General features: G+C 42.3%; 1 protein-coding gene across 1 annotated transcript in view; it reads left to right on the top strand.

Moving 5' to 3' along the window:
* Positions 1–4,065: 4,065 nt before the first annotated feature.
* DCX (doublecortin) overlaps positions 4,066–24,899 on the top strand; it is a 106,393-nt gene continuing 85,559 nt past the window's right edge. Inside the window, exons 1-3 of the mRNA XM_047082158.1 lie at positions 4,066–4,258; positions 4,589–4,974; positions 13,597–13,937. Coding sequence (XP_046938114.1) covers positions 4,155–4,258; positions 4,589–4,974; positions 13,597–13,937 — 831 coding nt within the window. The 5' untranslated portion in view covers positions 4,066–4,154. The remainder of the gene's footprint in view (positions 4,259–4,588; positions 4,975–13,596; positions 13,938–24,899) is intronic.

The raw sequence follows: 24,899 nt of genomic DNA, 5'->3' as shown, positions 1-24,899 counted from the left end.
GCTCTAATGATTAATTGTGTGTGTGTGTGTGTGTGTGTGTGTGCCCGCACGTGTGCACGCGTATGATGAATGGTCTTGCTACCTGATCCTGATCTCTAAGCTGAGTTTGATTAACCCACATAACAACATATCAAGAAAGATCTGAATCTTTCCCCTTTTCCCTTCATGATTTTTACAAGATACATACTCGTGTCCTGTCTCCTCAATGAGTCTTCAAGCTCCTCAGAGGGCAGTGACCGATGTCTTAGACTCTGCATCTTGCCTGGAGCACATGGTAATTACTCAAAACATCTTAGTGTCACTTTCCCCACAATGGGGTTGTTGTACGTTTTCTTCAGTGTCTTCACTCCACTGAGCCCTCAACATGGCTCTCCCTTGATCGTCAAAATTGACTTCCATACATACAGATGCACTTTCTTGCTGGGCTCTTGCCTGTGACCTCCTTTCTGCCAGTAATCCTTCTCCTTTGAGGAAGTGGGAGAAAACTCTTGATGGGTAGCTGAGAGTTCTTTGAAAGGAAATACGTTAGTGAGATGATCTAGTCCAGTTTTTGCAAAAGGTTTATCCATAAAACGTTAGTCGATGAGTTGCTCTGGAAAAAAAGGTTTTGAGCTTAAAAAAAAAAAAAGCAGGAAGGCCTTTAGGCAAAATTGCCTTTTTGGAGACACATGCCACATTTAAAGTATATTAAAGGAGAAGTTTTATGGTAAAGAAAACAAATTTTGCCTATCCCACTACTTCAAAAAAAATTTTTTAACGTTTTATTTATTATTGAGAGACAGAGAGACACAGAGAGTGAGCAGGGGAGGGGCAGAGAGAGGGGGAGGCACAGAATCCGAAGCAAGTTCCAGGATCCGAGCTGTCAGCACAGAGCCCGACGCGGGGCTCAAATTCACGGACCGCGAGATCATGACCTGAGCCGAAGTCAGACGCTCAGCCGACTGAGCCACCCAGGCGCCCCTAACTCCTGTATGTTTAAGTTTTATCATGCCATACATTCTTATATCCTCACCAGAAATTAAAAAAAAAAATTTTTTTTTCTTTGAGTCCTTATACAAAATCAATTGCTATCCATTTATGGAACACTTCTGATGTGCAATAAAAAATGAAGACACTGGCCTTGCTGGACAAGGAAGCTGCAACCTTTGTTTTGAGTTGCCCTATTTCCCTCTTCCTATTCCTTGATACTTCTCTGCCCCTGACCTGAATAACCCTGCGTTTTCAGGAGGTGGCCACAGTGTGAGGCAGAAAGAAATGGAAAAGAACACACCACACACGGGCGGTCCCCTGAGGCTACTTCTTTAGCAACCAGAAGAGCAGCAGCAAGATGGGCAGCCTTGACTAGGCAGATTGCACACTGTGGCCGTCTGCCCCGATAATAGAGACTGGAGGCTTGCTAAGCCAACACCTTCCATCAGGGAAGGAATATCATTTTTTATCCCACTTTGAGGCATCTTGCAGTAAAACACATGCACGCACACAAAATGCTTACCTAGTAATCACCAACAGCTATATATTAAAAAGGAGGGTTAATTGTATTAGGAATCATATAGAAGATCATTACTGAGCAGGCTATTAGCTCTGACCTTCCTGGATGCCAAGAGAAAATGGAGTCATGATGGTTCAAGGTGCTACCCATGAATGCATGCAGCCTTGGTTGTGAAGATGGTAGCCTGCCCCTACTTTAGTCTCTCATCTTTCTCTTCTTTTGTCTTATAGTCTGGCCTGATTTAATAAATTGAATTTGGTGGGTTCCTTCCCTTTTATAAGGTATTTGATCTGAAGAAGACAATTAGCAACACATAGGAAGTTGGAGGAGAGACTAATATGCATCTCACACTTCACATGGCAAGGTCTCTGGGTTGGACTTGAACTCTCAAACTCTCAAAGGCAAATGCCACAGATTCCATTAGCTAGATTACTACAGCAAGCTATAAGGTCTTTGGGATCCTTTTCCTCCATCCCCCCATGAAGTTCTGGAAGTACTGGCCTTTGTCTTATGCTTTTCATACTCCCTCATAGTGTATTCCACTGACCTTATTTCAAAAACAACCAGGTGTTGGGTGCGTGAACTAAGGTGCCTTCAAGAATGTTTTGTCTCAAGACGGTGAAAGGGAGAGAGCTACAATTTCTAAGAAGCCTGGTTTGACTCTCTGAGCCTGGTCCCCAGGCAGAATAGGCTAAGGTTTTGGCCAAGTGAAATCGCCAGTTCCTTTTTTAAAAAAAAAGCAGGGGGTGGGGGGGTGGGGAGGGCTAGCACATTGCTCATTAGAACATTCTGCATTTGCCTGTGCGATCTTTTTGCTACCCTGCAATTTCCTGTTGGTTATAAATGAAACCTTTCGAGCTGTTAATGCAGCCTGTGAATTGAAAAAAAAAAAAGCATGTAATTAATCATAGGAGTTGGGGGGGATTCACTAAGCCTGAGTTATAGGGGAGAAGCTGGACAAGGCACTAGGACCTAGAAGGCATCTATCCACCCTGGCAGGAATTTCTTGCTTGGAGCTCAGACAACAAAGGCATAGAGAGATTGGTTTTCTTTCTCTCAGCATCTCCACCCAACCAGCAGAAAACCGGTGAGTGGGGCTTTCCAGTGATTTTCAGGCAGAATGTAACAGATGTCAAACGGGAAAAGCACAAGGCAAAGCGCTTGCTCTAGCTCTCTTTCTCTCCTTCTCCTTCTCTGAATTTTTTTTTTTTTTATTTTGCCTTATCCTATCGGATTTTTTCCTAAGCCTCTACCTGGGATTTTCCTTTGGAAAAGTGAGTTTGATGTTCCTTTGTTTTCACTGTGATGAATAATAGTTTAGAGTAATACCACCCCTGATCCTAAAGCAAAGCCAAGTGTTACTCGCATGCCTGGGGAAATGCTTGCTACTTGTATTGAGGAGGTGGGGTCTCTTACCACTGCAGGTTGTCTGACAGAGACAATGCTGAGCTCAGCACAGGTCATGGTGACATTGGAAGAAAAGGGGGACCGAGCCTGGCAAACCTACTAGACACCCGTCCTCCTTTATCTCCTGTCCTCCTGGTCCCTTGCAAATTTTTCGATGTGGCAGTGTGTAGCAGCTGAGCCCTGCTTGCTTTGTGAGTCCTTTTATCCCCATCTGTGAGATGCATGTTAATAGTTTGGTTCATAGGCTATGGTCACTACCTTTGCTAGCGCTTGAGGCTTCTGTTGTGTTTGGTTTCATGATTTCATTTCTTTCTTTCTTTCTTTCTTTTTCTTTCTTTCTTTCTTTCTTTCTCTCTTTTTTCTTTCTTCTTTTTTCTCTTTCGTTTCTTTTCCCTTCCTTTCCTTTTCTTCTTTCTTTCTTTCTTTCTTCCTTTTCCTTTCCTCATTTCTTTCTTTCTCTTTCTTTCTTTTTTCTTTCTTTCTTTCTTTCTTTCTTTCTTTCTTTCTTTCTTCCTTTTCCTTTCCTTTCCTCATTTCTTTCTCTTTCTTTCTTTCTTTCTCTCTCTCTCTGGTTCAGCAGAAAGGGAAAAAATAAATATGACAGATGACCATCTTTTGCCTCAGCTAATGCACCTGGGCAATAGACAAGTTTGGGGTGAAATGCCCGCTGTGAGGGCAAAATGCCCCTTCAGTCAGGGTAGAAATACAGAACAATGAAAGGTGTGCTGGTTTCTGAAGGTCCCATATGCTTTTCAGGGACTCATTTGGGAATCTTTCAACAATTAAATTATTCCATTAAGAGGTGGGGCTGCATCGTTGGGGAGGGATCGTGCACATATTAAGAAACAAAACAAAACAAAAAAAACGAAAGAAAGAAAAGGATTTTGTGACCAAATGGTGCCAGAGGGGGCGGGGGGAAGCAGAGCTGATAACTTGTTAAATAACTGATTTTTCTAATCCTTTTTTTTCAGCTTATTTCTTATGAATGTCGGATAGCTGCACCAGCTTGGTGGGGAAAGGGTTTGATGAATAGCACAAAGACAGTAGCTACTCCCTGGAGGCTGTCCCTTTAAAGGAGAATCCTGGTTTATTCTGGGGGGAGGGGATGCACACATTAGGGTAGGAAAGAGGGTTGGGAATAAAATTAAAACATTCCCCGTTGTAGTCATTTGACGGAGGCACAAAGATTGCTTCCCAAACTGGAGATGCTAACCTCAGCTAGCGCCTTCTATTCTCTTTAAGGGGATCTTGTCAGGCTATGGATTCATTTACAACTGTTAGTCATGTGGGCATGTGTGAGGAAACAGATGCCAGTTTTAATGTATTTAGCCCGAAGTTACAATTTGATAGGAGCCACTGTCAATAAGTCCCAGGATTTTAAGCGATTTCCAAATCCCTCCCTCTCCTCTGTTTTGGAACAGTGCCCAAAGTGCCTCCTTCCCCATCTCCCACCCCAACCCCCCACCGTCGCCAGCACCCCCTCAGCCCCTCCTTCTTCTCTATTAAGATCAATATTCCTGCAGGTCAGGGGCAAGCAGCAGATGGGTCACAGGCTTTTTTCGAGCAGTTCTTTTCACAAGCAGCAGATTGCAGAACTGGATCTGGCTAATATTTGAATTCTTTTCTTTTCTTTTTTCCCCCTCCCTGCCCCTCTTTCTTTGCCTCCCCTCACCCCCTTTGTCCAACACTCAGGTCTCTGAGGTTCCACCAAAATATGGAACTTGATTTTGGACATTTTGACGAAAGAGACAAGACATCCAGGAACATGCGAGGCTCACGGATGAATGGGCTGCCCAGCCCCACTCACAGCGCCCATTGTAGCTTCTACCGAACCAGAACCTTGCAGGCACTGAGCAACGAGAAGAAAGCCAAGAAGGTACGTTTCTACCGCAATGGGGACCGCTACTTCAAGGGGATTGTGTACGCTGTGTCCTCTGACCGTTTTCGCAGCTTTGACGCCTTGCTGGCTGACCTGACTCGATCTCTGTCTGACAACATCAACCTGCCTCAGGGAGTGCGTTACATTTACACCATTGATGGATCCAGGAAAATCGGAAGCATGGATGAACTGGAGGAAGGTAATTTCAAGGGTGGTGGCTCTTGGTGGGAGGTGGCATCGTTGGCTATGGTTACATTTCTTGGAGTTCATGGGAAAAAAAATTAGGAATTATGTTTGTCAGAGCACCAGGTCGATGCCGAGACTCTCTGATCCCATAGGCATCGACAGACCATTAGCCATTGCTCTTCATGGCCTTTAGTCTCTGCTGGCGTTGGAGCGTGGATGGCGGTGATAATGCATTGTGCTCATCTGTCAGGGTACAAAGGAAAATCTGAATTGTGTCATTTACTCTGGATCTTGTTCATAGTCAATTCTAAGTACCATTATTGAGGCAGACCACGAACTCCTTAGGGCTGTAAAATGAAGAAGGAACTTTGGTTGGGTTAACAGAAAGGTATCCAAATATCCTTTGAGCTGCTGAGAGACTGTGAATTGCTGCGCATGGAAGTAGGCGTCCTAAAAGCAGGACTTCCTGGACATATTCATAAAGGATTATCCTTTTAGGTAAGTGGTCACTGCTCAGCTGTTGCTTCTAAAAAGCCCACTTCAGGGTGTGTCCCTAAAGCTGAGGTCATTGAGAGAAATACCAAAGAAAGCTGTAGGTATGTCTGGTATTTTAATAAAGACTATTCCTATTAGAATAGGAACTGACTCACTGTACCTAAGTCCCTTTAAATCCTCTCTAGAGTTTCGTTCTACAGTCGGATTTTATGACTATGTTGCTGAAAACCCAAAAAACCTGGTACCCTCTCAAAAAGCAGGGACATCTCAGCTCTTGCCAAAACCTTGCTCATCCACGACGCCTTTCTCTGTGGTTATGTAGAAGATTGATCTTGGGACACGTGCTTAATACTGTACGTTATCAAGTCAATTATATGGTGGATGCCTCCCTATCCCCACTTTTAAATCGCTATAACATGGAATCCGTTTAACTTGACACGGTGCTTTAAAGGACAGCTTCGAGGGACGGTGATCATGCAAATGGCCCTCCCCAAACCCTTTCCTCCACCCCTCTAGCCCCACCTCCTCACCCCTTCCATTCCCTGAGGAAAGGTGAGTTTAGAGCAGGCAGATCTCTAGGGAAGCCAGATTATGAAGCAGCCAACAGGGAATGAGAAACAGCGCATTAAATGACTTGGTGTGGGAGTGCCCCGCCTCTGCTTCACTGCTTCTAGCTTTCTTGTGTTCTTAGACAAAGGAGCATGAGGGCTTCCCTTGCACAAGACCATGTTCTCACAAGTCGCTGCTGTTTCTCAGGCCAGGTCAAGTGATTTGGGGCCAGTTGCTGATAAGAGACAGTGTCCATACGGCTACTGGCTCTGGGTCTCATGGTTCAAGTCTGAGGTTTTTCCACATAACTGACCTTGAAAAACAATGCTAAGAAGGCTCAGATTATTTGATCGTGTGCCAGATGACCAGGCAGAGGTTAATCTGAGACTTTTTCTGAACACGCAAGGATTGACTATCCTAGCACGTATCTTAAAGGAGAGACAGGGCAAACTAGAAGGACTTGGCCCGAGGTTGAGGGAGCTGTCCAACAGAGTAATTGATAGGGTGTTCATCTTTTGTCACTGTAAAACCCATGTGTCAGTCGAATCTGAGGGGTGCCTCTGTCATAATTTTCACAAACAAAGCACCTTGAATCACCCAGTATGTCCTCATTGCCACTAGTTGTGATTTGTTAAAGGCCATGACAGATGCTAAGGCAGAATTCTGAACCAAGGGACATTGTGTTTCGAGTAAGAATTAGAATGTTCTTGTGTCTGATCTAAGAGAAGTGTCATGCACAGATTTCCCCCCTCCCCAGATCCATTTTTTTAACATATCTTGCTCAAGAACAAGCCCTTGATATTGATTTTTTTCCCTAGATGTGTGTGTGTGTGTGTGTGTGTGTGTGTATGTGTATGTTTTGTGATAATCTCAGCTCAATATAGATAATAAATGTAATTTTGAAGACTGCACCCTTTCTCCTGACCCTTTTGAGTCCTGCTAGATTGGACTCTTCCCCTGGGTGCATTGGTAGTGCTTCCTGGGCTATATAGAATGTAAAGAAGGCTCACTCGCATTTATTCATGTATCATCTGCATCCACAAGCTGCAGTGACCTCCCAGTCCTTAGTACTGCTCATTCAGTCAAGAAAATTCTGGGGTATCTCTAAGATAATATTGAGAAATGTGGCCAGCTTTCCCACTGCTGCAGAGCCAGATGGGAAAGGGCACTGGGGATGAGGAAGATAAAGAAGAAGAAGGTTTTTTTCTCTCCTGTTTTGCCCTTTGGAACTACTCTTCTGGGAATGGAGGGCAGAAGCCCCTCACTTTGTTCACCATTGGAAGAGGTTGAATGAAAGATTAAGAATATTCATGCACACTGTTCCCCAAGAGACCTCACGCTGAAAAAGTTTGGAAAGATCCCTGATGAAGAATCAGAGGCAGCAGGTTCTAGTCTTAGAGGCAGAAGGTTATTGCAGGAAAAGGAGTCTTTGGAATCAGATTTGTTTCCAATCCAAGATCTGCCACCTGCTAGCTGGTGTGACCTTGGGGAAACCATGTAGACTCCCTGAGCCTCAGTTTTTCATCTGTAAAGTGGGAATAGCTGCTTTGAGGATTAAATAAGAAAATGGGTATGAAGTGTTTACTATTACTCCTGGTATACAGGAATAAAGGGTAGCTATGACTGTTGGGTTGTCCTAGTTTATAGCTGGTTAGCTACATAACTTATCGTCACGGTAAATAATGTTCTCCTTTGTAAAACAGCATTTTTGAAGAAAACTGCCATTTTAAGGTATAATTTACACAATGTAAAAATCACCCATTTAGGTGTACAATTCAATGATTTTCTTTTTAATTTTAAGATTTTTAAAAAATATTTTTTAAGTTTATTTATTTATTTTTGAGAGACAGAAAGAGAGATAGAGAGAGAGGGAGAGAGAGAATCCCAAGCAGGCTCCACACTGTCATTCCAGAGCCCAATGCAGGGCTTGAACCCACGACCCGTGAGATCAATCAAGAGTCAGACGCTCAACCAACTGAGCCACCCAGGCGCCCCTACAATTCAATGATTTTTAGAAAATTTACCAAGTGAGGCAGCCATCATCATAATCTAATTTTAGATAACTCTTGTCACCCCGAACGGAAACCCTGTACCAATTAGCTGTCATTGTCCATTTCCCTCACTGTCTCCAGTCCTAGGCAACAACTTACCTACTCTATGTCTCCACAGATTTGCTTATTATATAAACTGAATCATATACCATGTGGTCTTTTGTGACTGGCTTATTTCCCTTAGAAAAGTGTTTTTAAGGTTTATTCATGTTATACCATGTATCAACACTTTGGTCCCTCTTATTGAGGAATAATACTCCATTGTATGTATGAACCACATCTTGTGTATCTATTGTAACATTTGTGTGAGACTAGTAACACCTGCCTTCTTTACCTATCAGGGTGGTTGTGAGGATGTAATTAGATAATAGCTATGGAAACGCATCAACAAGGTAAAGCTATAGCTACAAGGTATTATTGTTAATGATGTAAAAAAATAAAGCAATAATGATGACACTACTGAGGGGGTCAGTGGGATTCCAGAGCCCGTGGGATGGCCAGTGGCTCCCAAACCTGGCTGCCTTTCAGATTCTTTCAGAGATTCAGGAAAATATCAATTCCTGGGTCATACCCCAGATCTGTTGAATCAGAATCCCCAGGGCTAGGGCTGCAGAATCTATGTTTTTAACAAATCTCCCCAGGTGATCTTTTAAACTTGAGAAATACTGGATTAGGTGATCCTGATGGTCCCTTTCAGCTAACTACAGTGATGGGAGTTCCTAGGAGTGAAGAAGTCCTTGGTTTTATTTTGTTTTGTTTTTTTCCTTTGTAGACCTTAAAGGAATAATGGAGCATGGAACATATGGTTTCCAAATGGCCACTTTGTTAAATATTTAGAAAAAAATAAAATGAAATAAAAAACAATTGGTATTGGTTAATAATCACTCTGGCCTGTTACACTCCTTGTCTAATGCCTCTAGTCTACTGTTTGCTGCTAGATGCTGAAAGTCGCAAGGGTGACATTTTGGACCCAAATCAGGTTATTTATCTCAGCTTTTCCACAGCTCTTTGGGTACACAAGGAGTCTTAGTGAAGCCATGTAGGCTGTGATCGTATTATGTGTTAGTCATATTCCCAGTGGGTCAATGAATGTGACTCTTCCTTTTGTGTTGCTTAGTCTTTCATTGCAAAATCATTCCCCTTCCCTTCCTGCCCAGTTCCTTCCTCACTTCTTTGTGAGTACCCAGATCAATCTTCGGGGTATTATTTTGAGCGTTATTACGTGGAGCATGGGACAGAATATTGACAATTGGGACCGTCTTGCTGGAAAATCTGAGTTGAATAGTGACATCAGTTATGATCCAGACCCTTTGCCATAACTCATTTGAGATGAGATGAGAAGAGATGAGATGGAACCACCTTCTCACTAACTTATCCTCTAGCTCCTAAAGCAAGCACATTGCCAAAGAGAAGGATTTAAAGACACCTAGGAGACAGGTACATCATTAATAGATAGGATAATACAATGCAGTATCATTTAATATTTTCCTTCTTGAATGAGGAAGTTCTGGAAAAGAGGAGAAAGCCCAGGCAGAAGTGTTTTCACACTGAGAAAATATGAGTGTATTTCATGTTTTTGAAAATGGAGCCACCCTGAAAATGAAGGGAGGTGGACATAGATCATCTTTAAAAAAATGTTTTTTAATGTTTATTATTTTTGAGAGAGAGAGAGAGAGAGAAGGGGAGGGGCAGAGAGAGAGGAAGACACAGAATCCGAAGCAGGCTCCAGGCTCTGTGCTGTTAGCACAGAACCCGATGCGGAGCTTGAACTCAGAAACCACAAGATCATGACCTGAGCGGAAGTCGGACGCTTAACCGGCTGAGCCACCCGGGCGCCCCGACATTAGATCATCTTGAGCCCATATCCTGTTCCCTTCCTGCCCTTTCAGCTGTGCTTCCATGACTTCATTTCCTTACCCTCTTTCCCCCTGAAGCAGATCGTCAGTTCCAGCAAATTGTCACCTTGCCTGGCTCTGGTTTTCTTTCTAGGCTCCCAATGGGTGGGAAATGGCCCCTGCAAGCTGTGGCAGGATTGGAACCCAGCTGTGTAAAGGTGCAATACACCTCATCCAGCTCCAAGTGCCAGGCAGCTGGACGGGCAGGAAGCACCCAGCTCTGGCAGCAGACGTTGCCGATGTTTGCAAAATGAGAACAAGGAAGCCTTGGTCTAGAGATGCAGCAGCACGTTTGATGTCTTTCCAGTGGTACAAGTGGAGAGTCCTCGGTAGTGGGTGCCTATTTCTTTAAAGTTTAATGACCCTCATAACGTTACCTCCTCCAGCCTTTTGGGGATGGAAAAGAGAAGAAAATTCCTTCTCGTGGATCTTTAGGTCTGGAAGGAACTGAGATGTCACCTAGTGTAATACCTTCAATTTATGGATGGAAAAGCTGAGACTTTGAGATTAAATGATTTGCTGAGGTCACACAGCTCCCAAAGGCCTGATTGGGACTGGGATTCAGGGTCTGACTTCCCAAGTTGCTGCCCTTGACCACTGTAAATATCCTGCCCTCTGGTCAGGGATGTTTGATTACAGGCGAGGCTATGCATGTGTGGGGACAAGAGTTGTGGGAGAAATCTCAGTACCTCAATTTTGCTGTGAACCTAGAACTGCACTAAAAAGTATAAAGTCTTAAAAGGATCCTGCCCTCAGCATGCATCATCATGCTGAAGCACCACGTGGCTTCGCTGGGTGTTAACCATGGAGTCCTACATGTGACTTTTTCAGCAACTGGATACCTCCTCTTATCCAGTAGGAAATTGTTATGTTCGAGGCATGAGACCTGGGTAGTGGTCATGTTATATACATTATTATAGCTCAGTTCCAAGATGGCTGCTGCTGCTTCTTTCTTTTTTCTTTCCTTGGGCTTTTACTCCTCCTCTTTTCATCTCCTTCCCCTCAGCTCTTTCTTCCTCCTTGCTTCTTTCCTCTTTCTTTCTTGTTCTCTCTCTATTCTTTCAGATGAGGGCCTTAGATGATAACCATAGCTAGAGTTTCTCAAGTGTTTCCCATGCACTAGGCTCTGGGCTCAGCAGTTTCTATCCATCATCTCATTTGTGCCTCACCACAACCTTACGAGGTAGGTATTGTTATTATCATTCCCACTTTGCAGACAACTTACTGAAGCTGGGGGAGGTTAGGTAACTTGCTCAAGGGCACACAGCTAGGAAGTGTTGGAGACCCTATTCTGACTGACATCACATCAGCTGCTCTTTTTCCATTACTCCATGTTGAGGCCAAAAGGAGAGAGTGGAGAGACTAAAATGTACTGTTGGAAGGTGCTCAACATAGATTTGGCTGAGAGCTGGGCCCTCTGGAAAGTTCTTGGTGCCATATGATACTGTAGCTGTCTGCCATCATGTTCATTTTCATCTGGGGGTGGTTAATCATACTCATAGTTCAGAGGCTTAAGAGGTTTAAGACATGGGAGCAAAATAAGTCCAGAGTCCTAATAGGGCTACACAGCTGACTCTCCAGAGGAGACTGTAGATGAGTGAAATCATAAATATATAGCCTCACACATTTCTACACCACCAGTTGTCAGAGTTTTAAAGTACTTGACAAGTTATGGAAAACATCTGACTTAAAGGCACTAACCTCTTGGAAGGTACCCGTGAATCTGGTGGAGTGCTAAGGCAACGGGCCATCTCGAAGGGTGTGGGGGGATATTGGCTGTGAGTAGATGGGGGAATTGAGTGGGCTCTTTCACCCCTTAAAGTCACAAATTAAAGACCCTAGCCTCTAATCCCTTGGGTTAGGTTGGATTTGCCAGCAAGGGAGCGAGAGAGTTTAGGGTTTCTTTCGACTGAGTTCTTTGACTACGCCATCCTGGGTGTGCGTATGTGCACCACGTGGGAGAGGACGCCTATGTTCACCTACAAACCTCCCCCTGGCCCCCTGACAAGACAGAACACCAATGGCCTCTTGGACTCAGAGCAGTGTTGGAAGCCACTCACCCTTCCCCTTCACAAACACACATAAATGTCCTCAAAGGTGCCCTAGAGAATCTGACTGAATCTTCTCTCAGCACTAACTGAAAAATTTATTAATTAACATGACTTAAAGGATTTGGCGCTGCAGCAAAGCAATCAATATTTGCAAAAGGAGGGAATTATCAGCCCGGTGTTTCTGAATGTCCCTGCATGGTTCTCCCGCTGAGACCAAAGGAAGAAGAGCCATCAGTCCGTAATTGTGTGTAATGCTTTCTTTGCACTGGCTAGGGTTGACCAACTTATTTATTTAGAATTGTTACTGATGAGTTGAGCCTGATTAACTCACACTAGTTTTCTGCAGCTTGACCTCTGGATGAACTTCTATATACCTTCAGGCTAATGTGTTTTACTCAACAATTTCAACCTTTTCCAATACTCTCTCCTCCAGGCTGAGCCTACCTCTCTTCCTCTTTTCTCCAGCTTCTAGTCCCAGGTGTCTACTCCCCGCCACTGCCTTGCCTCTGGCCCCGGTGTTCCTTCCGCTGTATTAGTCATTTCCTGTAGCCCAAGATAAATGTGAAAAGTACACTAGATTCCTCCAATCCATAAATCTAGCTGTATAACATATTCTTACATCTCCACCTCCTTACTTGTGGCAGCCAAGGGTGAGTCCTGGTGAAGAGAGCCTTGAACACACAGATCTAGTGTGTAGCATTGGGGAAGATGCAAAGATGAGGGGTGGGTGGTAGAAACAGGGGAAAGTATTTCTCAAGCAACAGCTAGATTTGCAAACATAAGCAACGGGGTGTGTGTGTGTGTGTGCACGCGCGAGCACGCGCATGTTGTTATTCAGGCAGTTTCTCCACTTTGATGTGGAGGTGAGCAGTAGAGGACACAATTGTATATGTATATATATATATATATATATGTATATATATATATATATATATTCACCACACACATACATTTCACATTTCAATATTCCACTGCTTAGCCACATACTCTGTGCAAAGGACAATCTGGCTTCTTGGCAGGTATGTACTATATGCCCAATGTACAAGGATACTTGGGTCACTTTAACTTGGGATAAACTATTAATTTTGAAAGTTCTCCCTGGTTTACAATATAACCATGGAATGTGGCTATGAGTCCAGAAATAGGACAGGAACATTAAGAAATAAAAACATGTTAAAAACACTCCAGTAATGCCCCTGAATATCAACAAACATCCTAGAAATTAATATAAACATTTCAATTGCAATAAAATCGCATCAAACTCTACACTCTGGATGGAAACAAACATACTAGAAATGAACATAAACATTTCAATTGCAATAGAACCGTATCAAGCGAGAGAACCCTGCTTGTTAGATTATACTTAGATGTATGGGTTCATTGTCCTTAAAACCCTTAGCTTTACAGGATTTTTCAGCTCTTGAATTTGAATGATCCAAGTTTTAGAGAGACAGCCCAGTAAGAAATTGTGCCTACAGTTGGCTATTATCACCGTATCTCCAAAAGCCCTACTCCAAGGTCAATGTGCATTAGTTTGGTTAGAATGGTCCACATATCGGCTGTTGAACTAATCACCACTTATTTCTTCCCTTAGGGGAAAGCTATGTTTGCTCCTCAGACAACTTCTTTAAAAAGGTGGAGTACACCAAGAATGTCAATCCCAACTGGTCTGTCAATGTGAAGACATCCGCCAATATGAAAGCCCCCCAATCCCTGGCTAGCAGCAACAGTGCCCAGGCCAGAGAGAACAAGGACTTTGTGCGCCCCAAACTGGTGACCATCATTCGCAGCGGGGTGAAGCCTCGGAAGGCTGTGCGTGTGCTTCTGAACAAGAAGACAGCCCACTCTTTTGAGCAAGTCCTCACTGACATCACCGAAGCCATCAAGCTGGAGACCGGGGTTGTCAAAAAACTCTACACTCTGGATGGAAAACAGGTAGGTACTTTTTTTTTTTTTTTAAAGTACTCTTCTTCTCAGTTGTTCTAAATGCCTGGATGACCATCCTGCACCTCAGGCATCATTTCTGGTTGGGGTCTCTTCCTCCGCCTCCCATCAGCCCTACCTGATATTTCGGGTATCATTTGGAAGAAAGGTCTTTTCAGGAGACAAAACATTGGACTAGAAATCTGAGGCTTTGAAATTCAATCTGCTTCTGTCTCATCAAGTAGGATGGTCACTTAGCCTCAGCTTTCTTATCTGCTGAGTAAAGGGCCTAGAACCTAGATCCTACACGTTCTTATAAATCTGAATGTGGCTATCACGTGATGCAACCTTGATCACTCAACGCGTATGCCTAGAAATGAGATTTGCCGGCTCATTTCTTCTTAGATGGCCTTAGGTTGGTATTCAGCATCCATTGTGGTGAAAAGAGGTTGAAGTAGCCCTCATGTTCTGTGAAAGGACTCGGTTACAGGGGAAGCACTGAAGTCTCTGGTTCCTTGTCTTTGCCTCACACTAGACCACATTTTTCCTTTCTCCCTTTTCCGTGTGACATGGCTGTCTTAATTTGGTTCCACTGATGGTTTTGTGTGAGAAAGGGACTATTTCAGGATCCTAAAATTAGCCCAAGAAAGATGCTGCCATCTGTTCCTCTCCAAATCAGGTTCTTCATGTCATTGGTTATGCTACTAAAGTGCCACCTATATTAATATCTGGGAAAGAATGCAGCCAGGCGTCTCCATCAGACAGATGCACCATTCTCTTGAGCATAGGGAGCTGTAAATGTATGACAAAATATGTTCCAAGAGAATTGGAACAGTGGCTGGTTCTGTTAGCTCTAAAGAGAATCCTGGTCCCCCACGAGAGAAGACAACTGCGGATTATTATTGGTCCGTACTCTCTACCTTCTTAAAATACCTTTGGTGTGTACGCAATTATATAGATTCTGAAGAAGCAGATTCACTCTCCATCAGAATGACTGATGAGTGTTCAAATGCAGAACTGTGTCTCCTCCCATGATTTCTGACATATACTGAATGCTGCAAGAGTTTAAATCTCTGGTAAAACTCAAACTCACATATTTGGGAATGTTTCTAAATTTGTGACTTTTACATGTTCCTCATTCTGTGATCTGAGTGATGCCTGGACGCATTGGTTGAATGTGATTTGGGTTTGTTGTACCAAAGCAACGAATTTACCTGCCATGGGAAAAATCCCAACTCCAAGCATCTCTTAAAGAGGATCTCTTTCCTGAGGACCAAGTACATAATAAACAGGAGCTTCCCAGGAGCAGGCGGAATCATTGGACACCTCATCTTGGGGAAATAGAAGCCAGGGGTTTTAGGATCATTGGATCTTAGCGTTGACAGTGACCTTAGAAGCCATGACATTTAATCTCCCACCTATGGCAAGGATATACTCTGCAACCATTTCAATTTCATAAGACAGCCTATCCCACTGTTGAAAACCTGTGATTTTTAGAAAGATTTTCCTTATATCGGGCATAAGTCCACATCTCTATACCTTCAGCCTCTTGGAGTAACGTGTGACAAATACAAATCAAGGACTTAAGACTGAGATTCAGAAGACCTGGTTTTTATTGTAATATTGCAACTCACTATGTGACCCTTGGGCTAATCACTTAACTTTCCGAAGCCTCCCACTTCTCTATACAAGGGGGCTGATGACACCTGCCCTACCCATGCTCACAGAATTCACCTGAAGATCAAAAGAAATAATGGATACGAAAGCACTTTGTAAATTAAAACACAAGATGTAAATATGTATGCATACGATTCGCCATTAAACCAGGTATGTCAATTGCTAGACAATTTAGATATATATCTACAAATGTTAGTTCCTTTCCCTCTACTTTCCCTCCATCATTCTTAGCACAAATTCTCAGCATTTTATGGAGCTATACCACACCTTGGCATTCTGTGGTTGCTCTTAGTGGTAAATAAAGCCACACCTCCACCTCCTACGCGAGCAGGCTCCAAACCTGTGATGGGTGGATTTTCATCTTACAGCAGGCCACACAGAACAGCAAGCTTTCTCCAACTCCTTCAAGCATTGGCTCCCATTTCTTTGGGGAACACAGGATAAAATGTTAGTGTATGATATAGTGTGTGTCCCGAAACATCAGTAGCAGTGCTCAAGGGAATAGGACAAACCTTTGTCAGGCATCAGTACCTCTGAATACAGTTCCTTCTCCTTAAAATGTCTCTTTCTGCCTGCTTGGACCCCTGAGGGTTGTCTTTTAAGGCCTGTTTCAAATATCATATTATCCCTGAAAACTTCTCTGTCTTCAGGTTCTTGCACCTCTGTGCAAGGTTAAAGCAATCTTAACCTTTTTTTTTTTTTTAATTCTCAGTTCTGATACATTGTGGAATCTCTATAAATGTTTGTTGATTGAACAGACTGACATAAAGCTATTCTAACTTGGCCTAGGTAGATGTTCTGAGATGTTCTGAGAAGCCCTCTGCGTTCAGTGCCCCAAACACCGTCTTTAGGTCTATCAGAAAAGATAGGAGGCTTCCAAAGGAGTGTGTATTCCCCCTGGGGAGCTCCTATTTGTTACTTACGTGGAAGTCATGGCAAGTCATGGCAAGTTAAGGCAACATTTCCCAAAGTATATTCTAAACACCGTCCCCATCTCCTGCTCCCCAGCAGCTTTTCATAAAAGGGTTCTGTGGTCAAATAATGTTGTGAAATGTTGCAAATTATAAGCCCTTCTTAGAGATTCATGGTGCTCATTGGCACATTAAATGTTCTGAGAAGTCCTGCAGAAAGGAAACCAATTTAATTAAGACCCACGATTTCCCCAATTTTATTTAACCACAAACACTTTTTTTTTATGGGATATACATGTATATATTCTGAAGAGCACACTAGGAAATGCTGTTTACAGAAGATGCTGAATGATTAGGAACTAACTACCCTAACCTCACTGGTTAGATTGGTATGCATGGGGTAACCCACAAATCAAACATTGTTGTGCGGTTACAGAAAGGACATTAAATAACAAAATTTGGGGGTGCAGGGACAAACCTACTAATTACAAAATAGGTGCTGAGTATACTGAAAGTTAGCCAAACTCAAAATCTTGGAGCCCAGCCCATTCCCCAATTCTGGTGATGACAGCTCTAATGTTAACACCTGTCAGTCACTTTGATTACTGGTGGGTATTCTTACTGCTTGGGAATATGATCTTCCTCAATGCAGGCTGAAGGCACATGTGTTGCAATGGTTTGGATGCGCTTGGATATTCCATGTCTGTCTTTGCCTAAATGTGGCACTAGGCAGAAAGGACAACGTATGGTCAAGGCTATTTGTTATGGAACATTTTAATCATGAAATCAAGGCCATCACTTGGATTTGGTCTTGCTTCAACTGGATCTCAGACTGACAAAAAAATCACGTGGTTTTCTCCCCCTTTGTTTGAATAATGATCAGTTAAAACAGCCCAGTTGATTATTCCAGATTTATTGTTGCTTCTGCTCTTCTGTGTACAGTTTGATTGATTGGCTTACGCTGATTGACAAGAAATCTACGGACATGGCGGTCATCTCTTTCTCTCTGTTTTTATTTTGGATGGCTTTTGGAGCCCTTGGTCTTTTTAGGGCTTATGTTTTTCCAGTATAGAAGACAAATTTCCTGACTCATTGCCCCTGACATATTTGTGGTCTGTGTAGACAGAGGAACTAACCATCATCAGTACAAAGGGGTCCCAACTTATTCCTCACCTCAATAAGAAGTTGCTAATGAAATGAGGAGTCGGCAGGGCCCTTGCTAATCTCATGGGCTATAATGGATTTCTAGGAGGTCAGGGAAAATATGAAGGGTTAGATGATGATGCATATTAGTTAACTCCCAGATGAGATTGTTTTTTTTTTTTTTTTTTTGATTCTTTGGCAGCTGGAGTGGTTTTTGCAGTGTGTTGACAAAATTATCCAAATATTAATTTTCATGATCAAGCCACACACTTATGCTTAAAGATCATGGATGTGTAAAAACTAGAACCCAAATTTCTGGTTCACTTGGTGGTAGTACTAGCTCAGTAACCTAGTCTTAAATTCGTTTGTTTTAAACATTGTATTTATTTATGTATTTATTTATTTACTGAGAGAGGGAACGAGGGGCAGAGGAAGAGCGAGAGAGAGAATCTTAAGCAGGTTCCGTGTCCAGCACCGGGCCCAAAGCAGGACTATATCTCACAACCGTTGAGTCATGACTTGAGCTGAAATCAAGAGTTGAATGCTTAACCGATTGAGCCACCCAGCACCCCCCAGCCTTACATTCATTTCTGTAAAGGATAGAGCATGGTGCTTCCATTGGAGATGCAGAGCTTTAATAATAGACTTCTAGCTTTTTGGCATCTTAAACAGGGGTGCAGCTGGTTCTCACACCATCCATATTCATGCTGCACTTATTGGCCTCTCTGGTCTCAGTTTTGTCCACATGCAGGGTCTGTGCAGTCAAAGATTTATCACTGCCTCAAGACACGTGCCTAAGGGCTAAGTATGCCCTTTAGTATTTGTGTTACCTTTGTTAGGCCCATTTTCAATTGGGTGAATTTATTTTATGTCTCTATATCTTTCTAGTACCAACTACTTGGACCAGAATTTTAGGTCTCAGAAAAATAACATGAAAGGGTTTTAGGCTGATTCCAAGGTGACCCATAGTCTTGGAAGCTAGAACAGGAGTTTTAAGACATGTTTTGAACCATAAGATGATGAAATAGGAAAATGAGAGCACAGAGGATGTTTGAATGACTGTTAAGTATTCCAGAAAAAACTTGTTCCGTCTTGCTATACTAAGTAACTGGGTGCTATAGGCACAAAGGGAATCACGGGAAACACAGGAAGACAAGGTGGATTTAACCTTGAAAATGTTGAGTGCATTTCCCAAGGTGAATGTGTTCTTACTTTGCCTGTGTAGCCAGGTTTTCTCTCCCCCGCCCCCATCATCTCTGCCCCCTCCAGCCACATCTGGTCTTACTTATATTCCCTGGCCTCCAGTTCTCCCAGAGCCAACCTCTCTTTCCTCCTAGTGTTATGACCCTTTCAGTCAACATTTGGCTCAATAGAAAAAGCCACGTGGCCGTAAGTTATGCCCCAAGAGGGAGGTCATTTATCAGTGACCTTCTCTTGAGCAAATCAAGGCTGGAAAGGTGATGTTTGTATTACCAAAAGATCCCCCTCCCCAATCTTCCACAGATTCAATTCCTGGAGACAGGCTTTGAGAGGATTGGCTTGGGCATGAAGTGGAAAAGATCAAAGATAGGAAGCCAGGCTCTGTGAAAGGAGACAGTTTGCAAACTACCCTGCCATTTGTAATGGCCTTCAAGATGCCTCACACTGAGGTAGATTTTGTACTTTAAAAGAAGGCATATGATGGAGGTAGCCAAACATCAAATATACTGTCCATCTGGAAAGAAAGGACAAAGCATAGGTTGGCAATTGGTTATTTCTTCAGTAATTTATTCTCTTAGAGTTGTATTGTTGAAGAGATGCTCTTGGCTCTGAGCAATGATGGAGGTGGGGCTTGGCCATTTCAATCAAAAGCTTTGGCATAGTATTCCAGTCTCCCACACCAACTAGTCTGTCAATATCCAACATTCAGCATATAGAAGGAGCCCTAAACTGGGATTCAGAGACCTGAGTTCTAGTATCCACTCTATTCTCCACTGTGTGACATGGGGCCAATCATATGTCTTCTCCGGGCCTTAGGTTTTGAGATAAGTACATGACCTTCAAGAGTACTTCTAGCTCTCTGATAACAGAGTATTCATCTCACAGTGTGGTTTCTGCCTAGATATTTTTCACCAAGCCACTACTCTTCTCAATGTCCTTCCACTCTCTGTGCTCCCACAATCTCCAATGTAATGTACTCACCTTGGTGGAGATGTTGTTTTCTAGGATGGTCCCTATGGTATTTGCACAGTTCTTCTATTCAGAAGATCTGAATATAAAAGATCTTACAATTTCTGTGATGGCATTACTAAAGAATATTTTTGAGCTTATAATTTTGATTTGACCTCTTTTTCTCTCCAACGGATGATATGAGGAGTAGAGGGTGGAGGAATCATAAAACAAAACAAGATAAAAGCCAGCTTGCTAAAATTGTGACAGGTGTTTGACAGTGTCATTATTAAGGTGTCTCCACCACAGTGGTGCTATTTTCAATGCTGGGAAGGATCATTGCCAACATGGGGTTTGATCTGGGGATGCAGACTATTCCATTACCGGCCATTGAAGTAACTGGCCTCTTGACCTTCACTCTTTATTTTCATCTTTCTCATTGTCAGTCCCTCAAAAGGGCAAGAAAAGCATTGCCCCCAAATACAGATTTTAAAATACCCTTACTGAGATATAATTCCCATATCATACAGTTCACCTATTTTAAGTGTACAATCCAATGGCTTTTAGCATATTCACAGAGTTCTGCATCCATCACCACAATCAATTTTAGAACAGTTTCATCACCACACACACACACACACACACACACACACGTACTACACCCTGTAGACATCATGCTCCAATCCCCAGTCATCTCATCCCTAGACAATCTCTTATCTACTTTCTATCTCTACAGATTTGCCCATTCAGGACATTTAATGTAAATGCAATCATACAATTATGTGATTTATTGTGGCTTATTTCTTCACATGGTTTCAAGGATGATCATTTTGTAGCATAGCAATACTTCATTCCTTGTTATGGCTGAATAATAATCCATTGTAGAAATATATCTCGGGGCACCTGGGTGGCTCAGTCAGTTGAGCGTCCGGCTTCGGCTCAGGTCATGATCTCACAGTTTGTGGGTTCGAGCCCCACATCAGGCTCTGTGCTGACAGCTCAGAGCCTGGAGCCTGCTTCGAATTCTGTGTCTCCCTCTCTCTCTGCTCCTCCCCGACTCATGCTGTCTCTCTCTCTCTTTCAAAAAAAAATAAATAAAAACACTAAAAACATTTTTTTTTAAAAAGGAAATATATCCCATTTTATTTACTAATTCTTAGTTGATGGCTATTTGGTTGTTTCCACCTTTTGGCTATTATGAATAATGCCGCTATGAACATTCATGTTCAGATTTTTATGTGGCCCTCATTTATCTTGGGGAAATACCTGGGAGTGTTACTGCTGGGTTACGTGTTCAAATTTTTAAGAAACTGCCAAAATGTTTTCTAAAGTAGCATCACCATTTTTCATGCCTATCAGCAATGTAGGATGAGAATTCCAGTTCCTCCTCATCCTGTTAACACTGGTTATCAACTACCTTTTTATTAGGGTCATCCTAGTGGGTGTGAAGTAGTATCTCATTGTGGTTTTCATTTGAATTTCCCTAAGAACTAATAATATCAAATATTTTTTCACATGCTTATTGAACATTTGTATATCTTCTTTGGAAAAATGTTTGTCTAGATCCTTTGCCCATTTTTAAGTGGAGTTCTGTTTTCATATTATTGAGTTATAAGAGTTCTTTATATATTCTGGATACAAGTCCTTTATACATATGTCATTTGCAAATATTTTCTCCCAGTCTATAACATGTCTTTTAATATTTTAATGACTATCTTAACTTTTCAAGGACATTGTTTTCATTCTGATGAAGTCTAATTTATGAATTTTTCTTTTTTTAAATGTTTGTTTATTTTTTTGAGAGAGAGAGACAGACAGAGCACAAGCAGGGGAGGGGCAGAGAGAGAGGGAGACAGAATCTGAAGCAGGCTCCAGGCTCTGAGCTGTCAGCACAGAGCCTGATGTGGGCCTTGAACTCACGGACCCTGAGATCATGACCTGAGTCGAAGTTGGATGCTTAACTGACTGAGCCACCCAGGCGTCCCTATTAATTTTTCTTTAATGCAGTATGCACTGGTATCCTATCTAATAACACTTTGTGTAACATAAGGGCCTCGAAATTTTCTCCCATGTTTTCTTCTAAAAATTTTATAGTTTTATCTCTTATATTTAAGTATCTGATCCATTTTACGTTCAGTTTTGTATATGATGTAAGGTAAGGATCAAGGTTCTTTTTCGTTGTGTGTGTTGGGGGACATATATACCTAATTTTCCCAGCAGCATTTGTTGAAAAGATAAGACAGTTTTTTAACTTTGATTTTATGTTTTTATTTAAAAAAATTTTTTTAAAGTTTGTTTATTTTTGAGGGTGGTGAGGGGGCAGAGAGAGAGGGAGACACAGAATCCAAAGCAGGCTACAGGCTCTAAGCTGTTAGCACAGAGCCTGATGCGGGGCTCAAACCCACGAAATGTAAGATCGTGACCTGAGCTGAATTTACACTTAACAGACTGAGCCACCCAGGCACCCTTAAATTTGAATTTAATATGACACCTAGAAATAGCAGTGGCCCATATCCTCATATTTGGGGGTACCCTGGCATCAAAAGTTATCAGTGAAATACTCTGAAGTTTTCTAGAACTTCCAAGAACCGTGGGTATAAACTAACAGCATGGAAGTTTCTCCTGTATAGATGTTCTGAAATACTCCAAGGCCACTGCCATAGCAATGGGACAGGCTAAGGCTCATTAAGTAGAAAAAAACCAAGAGGACTTGATAAAAGAAGTTAAAAGGAACCATTGTTCCTTGGTAGTGTTCACCGCCATGCTCTAGACTACTGACGTTCTCATCCAAGACCCATCCAAATGTGCTTGTCCCATGTCCTATTTCTTTAGAGTGGTCCTAAGCAGGATTGGGGCAGAGAATGTAGGGGAAGGCCCTGAATTGCTTGGGTTAGTTTTTTTCAGTAATAGCTTAATTGAGATATAATTTACATACCATATTCTTCACCCATTCGAAGTGTACAATCAATGATTTTTATATATGTCTATAGATATGTGAAACCACAACCACAGTTAATTTTAAAGCATTTTTATCACCTAAAAAAATCTTGTCCCTTTTAGCTACCACCCCCTACCCCATTCCACCCCTCCCTGCCCCCCCCAGCCCTATGTGACCACGAAGCTGTTTTCTATATCATAGATTTTCCTTTTCTGGACATTTAATATAAACAAGTCATACAATACGTAGTTTTTTTGTGACTGACTTCTTTCATACAACATGTCTTTTGAAGGCTCAGCCATGTTGTAGCATGTATTTTGGACTTCGTTCCTTGTTATGAATGAATAATATTCCATTGTATGAAGATACCACATTTTATTTACCCATTCATTTGTTGGTGAATATTTGAGTTGTTTCCATCTTTGGGCTACTATTAATAATGCTGCTATGAACATTTGTGTATAACTGTTTGTGTGGATATATATTTTCATTTTGCTCAAATATATACCTAGTAATAGAATTGTTGGGTGTTGGAGTTTCTCCTGTCCCCTAACTACTAAGCTCATGTTCTTAAAATATGTGCCCCAAGGCATGCTTCAGACAAATTCATTTTTCTTTCTGTGTAGAGATTTGGCCCATAGTTCTTGTCAAAACAATATAGAAGGAAAAATGAAATTCCTTTCACAAGTTTTCTTAAAGCTAGAGTAAATACAAAGAATCCATTTCCTTTTTCTTTTTATCTTAGTCCCATCCTGGCCCTTCTAATTCTCCAGAATTAAAGATGCTGTCTAAACAGAAGGGACTCCTAGTACAAAGAGTCACAGACTATTCCCAAACCACCAAAGTTACTTAACTTTAAAAAGGTATATCAAAGGCAGGGCACCTGGGTGGCTCAGTTGGTTAAGCATCTGACTTAGGCTCAGGTCATGATCTCGCGGTCTATGAGTTTGAGCCCCCAGTTGGGCTCTATGCTGACAGCTCAGAGCCTGGAGCCTGCTTCGGATTCTGTGTCTCCCTCTCTCTCTCTGCCCCTCCCCCACTTTCACTCTGTCTCTCTCTCTCAAAAACAAACATTAAAAAGGTATATCAAAGGGGATTTCCAGAATCCCAGTCCATCTATTTTTCCTAGATTTAGAATATTTTTATTCTCAATACGACAAACTCTACCCTTTCCAGGTATTGTGGTATCAGCTCCTGACAAAAGCCAGCTTGGGTGTAGGGAACCGCAGAAGTTCCCTTCTGGGCAGTTTTCTCCCCAGGGGGCATTTGGCAATGTCTAGAGACATTTTTGGTTGTCATGAATGGGGGTGGTGTGCTACTGACAACTAGTTGGTAGGGGCCAGGGATGCTGCTAAGCATCTTACAATGTACAGAACAGCTCTCCACAACAAAGTACTATCTGACCCCAAACGTCAGTAGTGCTATGGTTGAGAAACCCTATGTTACACAATAAAGACCAAGGCAAATGTGGCAGAAGATGAAGCTGAGAGGAAGTCAAGGGCAAGATCCAGGAACAACCTCGCAAAGTGTGTTACAGAGCTTGGATGTTATCCTGTAGGGCTAGAAGCCACTGAAGGAATTTAAGCAGGAGAATAATGTACTCAGATGTGCAGTTTGGGTAGGTCACTCTGGTGCTTTGGATTTGAGGAAGACAAGACCAGTAGGTAGGCCAAGTAGGAGGCTGTGTGGTAGAACATGAAGGAGAATAGAAGGATCTAAACCCAGGAAGTAGTAATGGACATAGGAAAAGAGAAAACAGGTTCTGGAAATATTTGGGAGGTAGAAACTAGAGAGCTTCATGATTAATTGAATTTAGGTATATATTCATTTTTTTACTGCTATGTAATAAATTACCAGAAATGTAGTAGCTTAGGACAACATCCATTTATTATCTTGTGGTTCTGTAGGTCAGAGTTAAAGCAGGCTTGACTGGGTTCTCTGTTTAGGGTCCCACAAAGCTGAAGTCAAGATGTCAGACAGGCTAAGCTTTTATCTGAAGGTTCTGGGGGTAAATCCAGTTCCAGGATCATTCAAGGTTTTGGCAGAATTAATGTCCTTGGATCTATAGGTCTGCAGTCCCCATTTCCTTGCTGATTGTCAGCTGGGAGCCATTTGCAGCTTCTAGAGGCTACTTACATCCTTCTCACATGAGTCTCT

The sequence above is a fragment of the Lynx rufus genome, unplaced genomic scaffold, assembly GCF_022079265.1.
Source record: "Lynx rufus isolate CCGP_SWC_20201006 ecotype Redwood Valley unplaced genomic scaffold, mLynRuf1.p SCAF_19, whole genome shotgun sequence".
NCBI classification, from domain to species: Eukaryota; Metazoa; Chordata; class Mammalia; order Carnivora; family Felidae; genus Lynx; species Lynx rufus.
Note: the sequence above shows the minus strand (reverse complement) of the source record. Positions and strands in the feature narration are given on the sequence as shown.